Below are 12,233 nucleotides of genomic sequence, written 5' to 3' on the forward strand. Positions count from 1 at the left end.
AACCATCTGTATTCATTGGTTTTTGATTTCATATTTCTTCTGACTAAGAGCAACTTGTGGGCTAATTTGCAGCAAGTCAACAGATTGCTGGGAGTTTGAAAAACGACTCAAGCTTAACCCATGTGGTGTTCTGCATTTCCACACATAAAGTATTATCCAGGTAAGATCCAGACGCACCCCTGTGCCCACCCAGGCCCCACCATGTTCAGGCTTCTTACATGTACACTTTCAGGACAAGGTCATCCTTCGTCTCTCCTGTTAGCAGATCCGCGATGCTAAGAACCGCACAACCAAAGGGTCGCCGGTACTGGACGCTGCAGGCATTCTTTTTTTCTCCTGCTGCCATTCGACCTATCCAGTTAAAGAGCAAACATGACTCATGGAAATATTTGATTAGATGCATCCTAATCAGAGACACACAGAGCCACCAAGCAGGTCATACAAAACATAACTGGGTGATGGAAAGGGCATAGGATGGGGGCAAAAGAAGATTTCACTTTGCTTCAGGATCGCCTGCTCCAGTCACCTTCCTCTGTGACCTTGGGCAAGCATCATGAACTCTGAGCATCAGCTGCCATCCATAAAACTATGAAAATCAGAGCTGATCCCATGTTTGGGAACCACTTTCCTTCTCTTATGATTCATGAAGAGATCTCAGAAGGCCCACTTTATTAAAGGCAATCATGGTGCCTATGACATTTTCCATTTTCTAAAAAATTCCTTATTCACAAAACCATTTCAAAAAATTCACCTCTGATAAAAAGCAGTTGGAGAGACTCTGAATATAACAAGTAAGCACAGGTGAACAAATGAGCATGCTCCTGCCTCACTGTGCAGGCTGTGGATAACTTGGTCCATTACTGACATACCCTGGGACTGTGTTGACTATTACAAGCCTGGAAATTGTCATTTATTTGAAAATATGTTATCAATATTTTAATTTATTATTCATATTTATTTCCTATGATTATTTTAAAGACCAAAAGCATAATGTATACTGAAGCTGAAATATAAGAAGTTAATATGGGGCAAAAAAAAAAAAAGAAAAAATGCAAATTTGTCTCTAGATGCTGGTCAGCAGATCCATAAGTTGTTTCTATCTGACCAAAATTCTATAGCATATCAAGATGTCTCTAGCATTTCCAAAATCCAATGTTATATAGAAAAAAAAACCCACCAAAACCAAAAGGATGGTAGTATCCAATTGGGTTTTTACTCATCACTACTAAAGAAAAATGGAAAACTATATGTGCACTTTCAGGGAAATGCTTGCAAATAAAATCCTGAAAACCTCTTATTTTATGGTTAGAATCAAAACTAAAAAAAAAATGGACAACAGAAATCAATCACTTTTTAGATGTACAAAATGTAAGATCTTTAAATGTCATGTTTTCATGACCTTAAGCTATAGTCGGAAGCTAAATTTAAATATGCATAATTTTAATATAATTTCTGCCTACAAGTCAAACATCTTGTAATGTCATATTTAAATTGGTTGATTTAATTCTAAAGCAATTGTGCTTTGAAATAGTGCAATCTTGATCAATATCATGATTTAAAATACAAATTTTATTTTACTTATTCATTCCTTCGTACATGCAAGATGACAAAGTAATTAGGAGATTTCTGAGAGAAGTGCAATACAAATTTTATTTTACTTATTCATTCCTTCGTACATGCAAGATGACAAAGTAATTAGGAGATTTCTGAGAGAAGTGCTTCAAAGTTATTTAATATTTAGAAAAGAAACTCATTAATAAAAAAAATAGGAACTGAACATGAATATTCCTAAGGAATCTTCTAGCTCTGGCTTTCTACAATTTACACAAGGGCATAGCACACCTACCAGTCCTTTTTAAAACATCCCCTTCCTCTAGTACTGTGCTAAAGAAAAAACTATGGAGGAGGAGGATTGAGAAATAAGGGGGGTGGGAGAAGGTCTGTTCTCAGAACTACTTGAGAAGGTGCTCTAGGGAGGCTTGCAAGCTCTGCCACAGTGAAGTTTTGCTCCCTCCAAAGCTGCTGCTTCTCAAGTCCTCGACATGCAGTATTCAGTGTCCTTTCAGGACACTGTGGCACTACAGCTTTGCACACTGAGGCTTTGGTCTAACTATTACACCAATGAGATGATTCAGTGTCAGCCCTGGGGTCCCAACTCCAGGATTAATAAGAATTCACAGTTCTGCTCTGATTACTAGAAAAATTCTCTAAGCAGGAGGGAAGATAGGAGGAATTGGGGAAGATAAAATATTAAGGGTCCAGCCAAAAGCCAGAAGGGGAAACAGAGAGGTTCAAAGAACTTCACTTAGGATGGGCAGGAGGATATAAAACTATGAATTGCTCTTTTTTCCTTCATCTTCTTTCCAAATCAAAGGCTGGACATAATTTTCCAGCATTGAGGTGTTATTGCTCCTACTTTCCAATGAGGGACAGCGTGTCCTTTTCCCAATAAAGCAGGTACAAGGGTCATTCTATAAAAAGAAGTATCTGTCCCTGAAAGATAACAATCTTCCACTCCTCAATTTTACTAAATCGAAGGAGGATGGCAGTCAAAGTCATAACCTTTCTTAGAGCATTTTACCCTAACTTCATTTCTCCTCAGTTTCAAGCAGTAAAAATTTCTTGCAAGTTTCTTTCAACAATTCCAGAGATTTATCTTTAGCAAACCTAGAGGCAGGCAGGTAGGTAATTTCTGGATCAACATTCATTTTGAATGGTGTAATGACCATAAAATCTTAGTAAAAATTGCAAGCACTAATCAAACACCAGGTATTTGAAAGGCAATCCTATGACAGGCAACACTTTTGAGGTGGTTGCCTCAGCAATGAAGCTGTAAGAGGGGGACCATGGGCTTGAAGGGCACACACTCAGCTGCATGTTTTTATTTTTTCACCCAAATCGTGTAAATATTGTCTAGAAAGTTCCAAAAGCAAAAGTGGTTTACTTTTACTCTCAGTGCTTCAGATTATATTCAAGTTTTAGCAGTTTTACATAAAGATATCCCAAACTACATTTTAACAACTGGCATTACAAATTTGAAGTAAAATATATATATATATATATATATATATATATATATATATATATATATATATATAAAAATTATACAAGAAACTGTATCATATCATTCTCCAACAGACAGAGGTTTTAATCTCAAAAGTACATAGCAACATAGATTGCAACTTTTCCAAAATTTTAGAAGGTACTTTATAATTTTTGCTCACATACTCATTTATTAAAGGAAAAATTAAAATGCAACAAGTTTAGTTTTTGAAATCATTTCTACTATCTTTCAAATATAAAAAATAATTTAAAATGAAAACAAATATTCTGAACACATTTTTACAAGATATATAGAGAAATCTATGTTGGAATGAAAGGTTTTTTATAGTCTCTCTCAATGCACAATGTGGTTGTTGCATGCGTAAACTAAAAGACTATAAAATTAAAGGTCATTTAGCATGTCTGCATGGCAAGCTGTTACTGCACTGCAGAAGTATTTCCCTGCAAGTAATGGAGCACAGTTAGTTAAGAATTGGGAACACATTTCCAGCATCGGCTGGTCAGCCTTATTAGAAACACTGCAGAAGCTGCACCATTCCTTATTTCACCCAGCTGCTGTGACCCAAACGGTGGAAATATGTGGGAAAATAGAATACCAAAGTGTGTTCTGCAAGATATTAATAAATGCTACATTATATCCATGCTTTCACAGTCAAATCAGATTTGGGGGAAGCTGGGTCAACAAAGTTAGAGAACCATATTGATTTCTCCCTGTAGGACTTCTCAGACCCATTAATGAGCTATGACATTATATCAGTTCAAATAATACAGTATTCAGCATCTCTTAAACCTCTTTTTGTAGAATCTTCTGTAATAATGCTTTATAACATTCTGCATTTAGGAAAGTGATAGCTGGTGTGAAGCTTTCCTCAACTTGTAGGAAACTCAGGTCCTAAAAGTTTATTTCATGCTGTAAGAAATTAAAATTTAAAAGGGCAAATACAAAATATTTGAATCAGATGTGTTTAGGAGATTCAAGAAAACAAAAGGAAATACAACAAATTCCTGAACAACTTACATAGAAAAATATTAATATCTATTCATGGTAGGTGAGAAGGTTGTAATGTGAGGTTGGGGAGGCCAGAGAACAAATCCAGATTTCTGTGCTTCTGGAATTCACATTTCATTCCAGAGAGCAAAACAAACATACAAACACACAAACACACAAGCACATGTTTTACAGCTATTTGCCTGTAAAACAGTGACAAGTGCAGTACCTACCAATTCGGATGATGTGCACGGTGATATAGATGTCCTTTCTTAGCTCGCTGCTACCCAAATCCTGCCAAAAAATAAAGTTGGGTTATTTTAGAATTCATAATCTGCACCAGCACTTAAAGATTATAGTACATTATTTTCACAAGAACAGAAAGGCAAAAATGAACATAAATATTCTTAATGTAATGTTTAGAGCAGAAGCACATGATTCAAATTCTGACAAGATTCAAATTCTGTTCTAAAAATATCACTACAATCAACTTTGAGTCAACTGCTGTTAAGAGATGTTTAAAAGGAAAGACCATTGTTCATTCAGGCTCTCTCTCACATTTATGAAGCACAGATTAAACACCAGGTGCCATGCTCAGCCCTATTGCTACCGAACTTTGGCAATCATATCAGAGCACCAAAACACACCAACAGAAAAATTAAAGGAGTCAATAATACCCTAAGGGAAGTACAGTAATTGTGAATGACAGTATTCACAATTTTGGCCATTAATGCAATGTATGTGTTACTTACAAAGTTTAAATCAATTCACTATGTTCTTTCACAATCTTTTATTTCTCCTAAATAATATGAAGCACAGCTGGAAGAAGATACCTCATCAACAAAAGAAGATTCACTTACCACAAAGAGAGAGCAATGTCGTTCTGGTTTATCTGGGGCTTTGGGAAGCCCATTTCTATTCAGTCTCAAGAAAAATCTCTCACTATAAGGGAAAAAAAGGAATGCTTTGAAAATTATTTAATATTTATTCCTTTTCTAATTGCTATGCATTCTAAGAGTTTAGCTCAACATTTGTTAAGTTATTCATGTAATGTCAAAATTACCTATATAAATTCGGAGAGTACTGAAGACAATAAATATTTCCTTCACTTCTTATAAAATGGCAAAGTAGTAATTGCAAAAGAAAACATAAACAGGCAAAACAACTTTTAAAGCTGTAAGATAGGTTTCCCTATCAATGATACCATTGTTAGTATTACAAAAAGTAGAAATAAATGCACAAAACCAAAAAATATAGCCTGACAGCTCATGTGTTTGTACCTATCAAGATCATCTTCATGTTTTACATCATATTACTTCACTAAAATTAAGGGCAAGTAGCTTTATATTTTATGGTCTTCTAAGTCTATATAACTCAAAACACAAACAGAATTCCCCAAAAATGAAACTTGAATTTTCTTTGATCTTTAAACAAAAAGATCTCAAACTTCATTGAACATGTATTTGAAAATACAGTGCCACCCAGATTTAATGCAAATACAAACATTGTTGTTGATCAGCCACTAATTCTAGGCAATGAACACTTGTAGACACCATTTAGATTCAAGATCATGTATGACACTATTTATTTATGTTCAAAAAAAATAAAATGATTATCAACCCAAGGAAAATTAATCTACCAGCTACCAGGAGCTTCAAATTCTAACTGAGTTTCAATATCCTGGTGCCTATGATAAAATCAAAATGCTGGCTGCCTCAGGCAGAGAACACAAAGCCAATACCCATGGAATGTGTAATTATCACATGGTGGTGCAGCCTTGGGCAGCACAGCTTCTGCCTAGGAAGCAAGCTGGGAAATGGAGTGCAGGACATCAGTTAAAGGTCCAGAACCTACCAAGTCTCTGTTATTCATCACTAGATCCTTGGCTTAAACAATGGCTGTGCTACCCAAATACACAGAAGGAGAAAAAAATGATAACCATAAACGGATCTCTAAGGAAGCATATAGATTTGAATTTATGGCCACTATGGAAAACTTATTCTCTTTTGTGATCTAAATTCACAGAGATATATTTAACAGATCCAACTGCCTGACTAACCTCATCTTTTTCTTATATTATGCCTATTTCTGACCTCTCATATAAAAAAGGGCAACCAATACATACTTCTATGGGGCCATTTCCATTTCTATTACCTAAGCTTTTTTTCCACAGAGCAGGTAGCTGATAAGGCATAAATGGAGAGAATACAAATTACCATGAGGAGCCTCAACTAAAGTCAAAGTTCCTATATAATATTATTTTGAAATGGACACTGGGAATGACAGATACAATTGAGGGTGTGGAGTTGAATTAGTCTTATCCAACTGTCATTTACTATAATTAAAAAAAAAGACTTCATCCTCTCTTCACAGTAGAAGAAAATTCAGTATTATTTCAAATTTAATATAAGATAAAAGAAAATATGCAAAATGTATCTTAAGATAAAAGAATTATATTTCAAACAGTCTAAAGTCATATTATTAGGTAATACTTCTGAGAATTCACCATTTGACAGGCACTCTGCTAAGGACTTCATATGAATTAACTTCTTTTATATTTACCTCATTCTTAGGAAGCAGATACTATTAAGATAACCATTTTAAAGAAAGGAAAACTAAGATAATAAATAGCTTTGCCCAAGATCACAGAGCTGGTGTGTGACTTGAGTAGAGATTCTATTTCATGTGTAAAGTGAAAACCCTCACACTTCATCTGAATGTCATAGGTAAATTATATCTCTGCTCTACACAAGCATTGAGCCGATATTTCCAGAATACTGAGATAAAAGCATTGTCATTTATCTACCTGGGATACCCACATGATTTAGTCAAGCCTGGTCTTAAAAGTTCAGGAAATTTCCCCATGACCTGGACTAAATGGAAAGGAAGAAGTATCAATACTGACTGAGTAGGCTTCAAAGCAGTCTTTGGTAGGTTTTTTTTTTCCTTAATATTTTTTGTTGTTGTTGTTGAAAGACCCTATTTTAATCATTTATTTATATGTGGTGCTGAGAATCGAACCCAGTACCTCACACGTGAGGCAAGCTCTCTACCACTGAGCCACAACTCCAGCCCAGTAGGTAATTTTTATTTTGAGACAGGGACTCACTAAGTTGCTTAGGGACTTAGTAAGTTGCTGAGGTTGGCCTTGAACTTGTGATCTCTTATCTCAGCCTCTGAAGCTATGAAGCATGTAGCAGCACACTTGACTTTGGTAGTTTTTTTTTTTTTTCAATGAAAAAATGACTTGATAAATAAATTATTCTACTAAACAAAGGTGAAACTTCAAAAAGAGTTTAAGAATTTGATTTTACTTTTAGTCAAAACTGCTAAGGTTTAAATCTGGCATTTGTATTTACTAATTATAAAACATAAGCAATGTGAGCATTTCCCCCTCTTCTGTATCATGAACAGTATGTCCTAACTTTACATTTTTTTTTTAATTGTGTTTCTGAATGATACATTTAAACACTTATTCTCATTGAAACACTGGCAACAAATACCACATTACCTTCTGATAGGTCAATCCAAATGATGAATGCCAAGAAGATTAATATATAAAAATCTATCAGGCATTTTAGACATTAAGTTTCAACTAAATATAAAATTTAATACTGGGCTGGGGATGTGGCTCAAGCGGTAGTGCGCTCGCCTTGCATGCGTGTGGCCCGGGTTCAATCCTCAGCACCACATACAAACAAAGATGTGTCCGCCGAAAACTAAAAAATAAATATTTAAAAATAAAATAAAATAAAATTTAATACTACTAAATGTAAAATATACACATATTCCATATACGTGAGCTTTATCAATATTCTGGTAAAAATGTTTTCTAATGTATTCTATTTCAGAAAGAGATCCTTTTTGCTCTATCACAATTTTAATTTCACTTGTCTAGATAGAATCCTAATTATGAAAGTATTCTACTATATCATATCTTATTTCATAAAGAATATCAATATGTATTAAGCTTATGAGGTATGCCTTAGCTTAAACATGCCTTAAGTGGGAAATGAAAAAATAGACTGAAGATGAGTGCAGTGGAGGTAGTTATGTGCACATTGTTAAAAAACAGTCTTATTTATAAAGAATATCTCTGTGGTCAATTTTTTAAAAAATTTATTTGGTGACATGATGCTGTTATACAAACTCAGTTTCTTTCATCTTTATTGATATAGCAGGTAATCAATCAGCAAATGATTTTGGAGAGGGGGGAAAAGCCTACAGTAAGGAATTTTAGAATCTCTGGGTTATAATCACCTTCCATCATTCATATATTTGAGAAATACCAGGATGTCTACCTTCAAGGCCAAGATAAAAATTGAACAAAGTTAATGATATTTCATTCAAACACATCTTCTAAAATTCTCTCAACTATGTCACATGAAGTTTTGTGGCTACACATAAATGTACTTTCGATGCTCTATCTTAAGTCTGCTTATTAAGTTGTTTGTTTAAAAAAAATTAACAAATCTACTTTTCCTAAACTTAAAAAATGTCCTATTATAAGATAAATATACCTGAATTACATTGTTCATGCTTCTTTCCTAAGTTTAAGAGATTTGGGTACTTCTTTCCTAGTCATTGACCATCTTCAGTTTCTACCCAATGATTTGGTATTCCTTGATAAGACTAAACAAATATACAGTTCTAGGGAAAAAAATATAACATCATCAAAATAACTGAAAAGCTTTAACTCTCCCAAATGTTCCTTCTCTTTTTCATAATATCCTTTTCTTTAATGTTAAGGAAATCTCCAAAATTTCCCCCAAAGACATTACAACCAATGCTGTCCCACCACCAGATGTGAGATTCACCACATCAGTTTCATGGCACTTCTAAATTCTAGATCATGCCATTGAATCCTGTCCCAATCTAGATTTTATATCTTCATTATATTAAACATATAATAATGAATAAATCTGCAGTGACTAAGGTTTTCTAATGCCTCCCTCTTCTTAAAGATTAAGGAAATTGAATACTTGTAGAAAACCTGAGGAAAGAGAATTGATATTATCAGCACAGAAAAGATCATTATTGGCCTCATATACTTCCTCATGTTCTTCTAGAGTAAATTTCACTACAGGAAGCAATTTAGTGTCCACCTGAGTTCAGTGTGTGTTCCATTATACATCATGATACTATAAATCAACAATAATTAATTCTTTCTCTGGAAATAAAGACTAACAAATCATAATTATTATTTATAACCTACCTTCTTCTGACAAGGATTTGAGAAAACCAAGATAATGTAATAAGAACAGAAATAAGTGTCCCCAGCATAGCTCCTAGAGAAAAATAATAAAAGCAAATATGTACCTTCTGGTGCCAGACCCTATAACTTTGGCTTTATGTGGCTCTTCTCATTTAATTCCCACAACTACCCTAATGGGTAGAACCTATCATGCTGCTTGCCTGACAAATGAGAAACCTGGGTTTGAGATAACAGGTAAGTTGGCCACAGTTGTATGGCCAGGCAAGGATGGAGGCAGGATATTAATATCCAGAGTCCAGCTCGAGTGTCTTGGCTCTGAACAACATGCAGTCCTGTCTTTGAAAGAACAGCACTTCAGAAACAGAAAAAGAGCAATACTAACTATGTCACATAAAACATTCTCCATAAAATTAAAAAATAATTACAAATGCATGAGGCCAAAAGAAAAAAAATAAGCCACAACATGTCTGTGTTTATGAAGTTTATGCCTGCACAGTCAAACTACTGAAATTCTGATGTCCTGAAAAAGACCTCTAATAATGAAGAGTGTGTTTCAAATAGCACAATTTGGTAAAAATGGTTTTAGCCACGTTACATGTACTATAGGAAGCAGGGTGAGGATCTGAGGACTCTAATGGCTTCTCCTCTGTTTCTCAGCAATCTCAACCCGTCAGAAGCAGGCACCCTTCTGTTGCAAAAGCTTTACCTAGGGTCCTAAAGGACCCCAGGCCAGACAGATCTGGGAAGGTTCTTGTAACCTTCTGCATAATAACATCAAGTGGCTCTCCTATGGGGTGTCCTACTATAATTTGTTGCCTTCAGAAGGTAATGCAAATAAAAGATACTAGTGGCCAATGTCAGAGATTTTGATATTTCAATCGAAAAGTATTTATATATTCTAAAGATTTTTAAATTTTATATTTCATATGAAAAATTTTGTATCTCTCTGTATGGATTCATGTTTATTTCTACAACTCACCTAAGAAGCAAAACTGTCTAGTGATTTAATGCGCGTAAAAGTTACACAACATGTACTTTATCCAAAATATACGACTAGGTAATAACGTGGGTTGAACCATGTGGTATGAAAGATATGAAGCTACAAAAATGACAAAGACAGTTTCTAAAATAATTTTTAAAAGTTAAATCATTGGAGGGGCTGGGGCTGTAGCTCAGTGGTACAGTGCCCGCCTCGCATGTGTGAGGCACTGGGTTCAATCCTCAGCACCACATAAAAATAAATAAAGATATTATGTCCATCTACAACTAAAAAAAAAATTAAAAAAAATTAAATCATTGGAATAGATTTATGATCTCCAAAAGCAATTAAAATGGGAGAAAACATTAAAATGGTCAATTGGAGGAAAAACTGAACTGTCATCATATTTTTTACTCATACAAATCAATTTTGCAACAAAATATCCATGTAGTAACTTTGAAAAAACAAAGCCAATTATCTTAAATTAATTATGCTATATGTGAGAATAACAACCAATACCTCTTCTATACTGAGAAAGTGAGAGAGAAGACACACTAGAAACCAAGGAGGAAACAATGAGAGCAATTAAGATGGACAATAAGATGGCAAGAGGTAAGAAGATGGCTGGACAGAGTTTATCTAGAAGGCAACAGAGTATGCATGAACTCAATGGCTTCTATTTCCTGGCTCTCCTACATTTTCTCAAATGCTTTCTGATTGACTAACAGAGCAAGATGCTCCCAACAATCTGTTGTAAAAGACCAAAATATGCTACCCCAAAATATGTCTCTCTGGCATAAGGATTGTTGAGCAATTAAGAAGAAGCAGATTTGGGAAATATCTCTGCTTTCCCTCTATTTGCCTAGAAGAAGGAGACAGATGTATGCAATATCCAGCCTCCCACTTCTACCAGGAGGAACCATGTTCACCAATGAAGACAATTTTAGACCCTTACGGGCCTGGAGATGGCACAATGGGTATCTACATTAACAACTTTTGCTAACTATTCTTTGCATTTATTTGCCTTCCCACAAGCTGCTGCTCTTAGAGACTTTATCCTTTTTTTTTAATTTGTTATAATGAGTTATACATGATAGCAGAAAGCACTTTGGTTCATTGTATACAAATGGAACACAACTTTTCATTTCTCTGGTTGTACACGATGTAGAGTCACACCATTCCTGCAGTCATACATGTACCTAAGGTAACAGACTTTATCTTGTCCTTTCTCTATCAGTGTACTGTTCTTTATTGAAGATGCTATGTTAGCTGAAATTCACAGCCACCTATTTCAGAATTACTCATTCTCTGGGTGTCTTCCATGTATACACAAAATGCACATGCCAATAAACTCTGGTTTTCTTTTGTGAATCTTTCTTTTTTGTTTCAGGGGTTAGTTCCAACTAAGAAGATATGTAGGTTGTAAAAAAAAATTACCTTTCCTCCCCAACAGTGTGAAGAGAGCTGTAATTGTGTTCTTTCCTAGCACAAGTGGCAAAAGACAACTTGAAATAGAAAAATCTAAGCTACATTATGAACTGTTGAAGTAACATCCCCAGAAACTGATGCTACTTAGATCAGGCAGGACACCATGAGAAGTGGGTGGAGGGTGGGCTGGTAGCCCTGAGTGGCCACATGGGCTTTAGTACTCACTATGGATGAAGGATAAAAGGATGCTATATGCAAAGGGAATGATCAGTAGCAAACTGGACTGGTGTCCTTATCCAAGGACTCCTAACCCAGTTACCAGAACATTCTCCTGAGAAGCTGTACAAAGCTGAGGCTCTACCAGGTGATCCTGATTTATCAGGTCCAGGTACATTAAAGGACGCTGTTCGAGCTTAAAAACTAAGGTCCTAACCAGTCAGAATCATTGATTTTCTTTTAAGACAGTCATATATATATCAGAAAACAGGCAACAAAACCCAGGTACCTTAGGGTCAAAGACTTTTCTCTGTCTTTCTCCCAATCACATGACCAACATAAAT

General features: G+C 35.1%; 1 protein-coding gene across 1 annotated transcript in view; it reads right to left on the bottom strand.

Moving 5' to 3' along the window:
- Dock4 (dedicator of cytokinesis 4) overlaps positions 1–12,233 on the bottom strand; it is a 445,040-nt gene that overhangs the window by 212,610 nt on the left and 220,197 nt on the right. The window contains exons 9-11 of the mRNA XM_076835166.2: positions 4,912–4,993; positions 4,285–4,345; positions 219–351 (exon numbers count right to left, since the gene is read on the bottom strand). Of these exons, the coding sequence (XP_076691281.1) occupies positions 219–351; positions 4,285–4,345; positions 4,912–4,993 (276 nt within the window). The remainder of the gene's footprint in view (positions 1–218; positions 352–4,284; positions 4,346–4,911; positions 4,994–12,233) is intronic.

This window comes from Callospermophilus lateralis, chromosome 1, assembly GCF_048772815.1.
Source record: "Callospermophilus lateralis isolate mCalLat2 chromosome 1, mCalLat2.hap1, whole genome shotgun sequence".
In the NCBI taxonomy this organism is placed as follows: Eukaryota; Metazoa; Chordata; class Mammalia; order Rodentia; family Sciuridae; genus Callospermophilus; species Callospermophilus lateralis.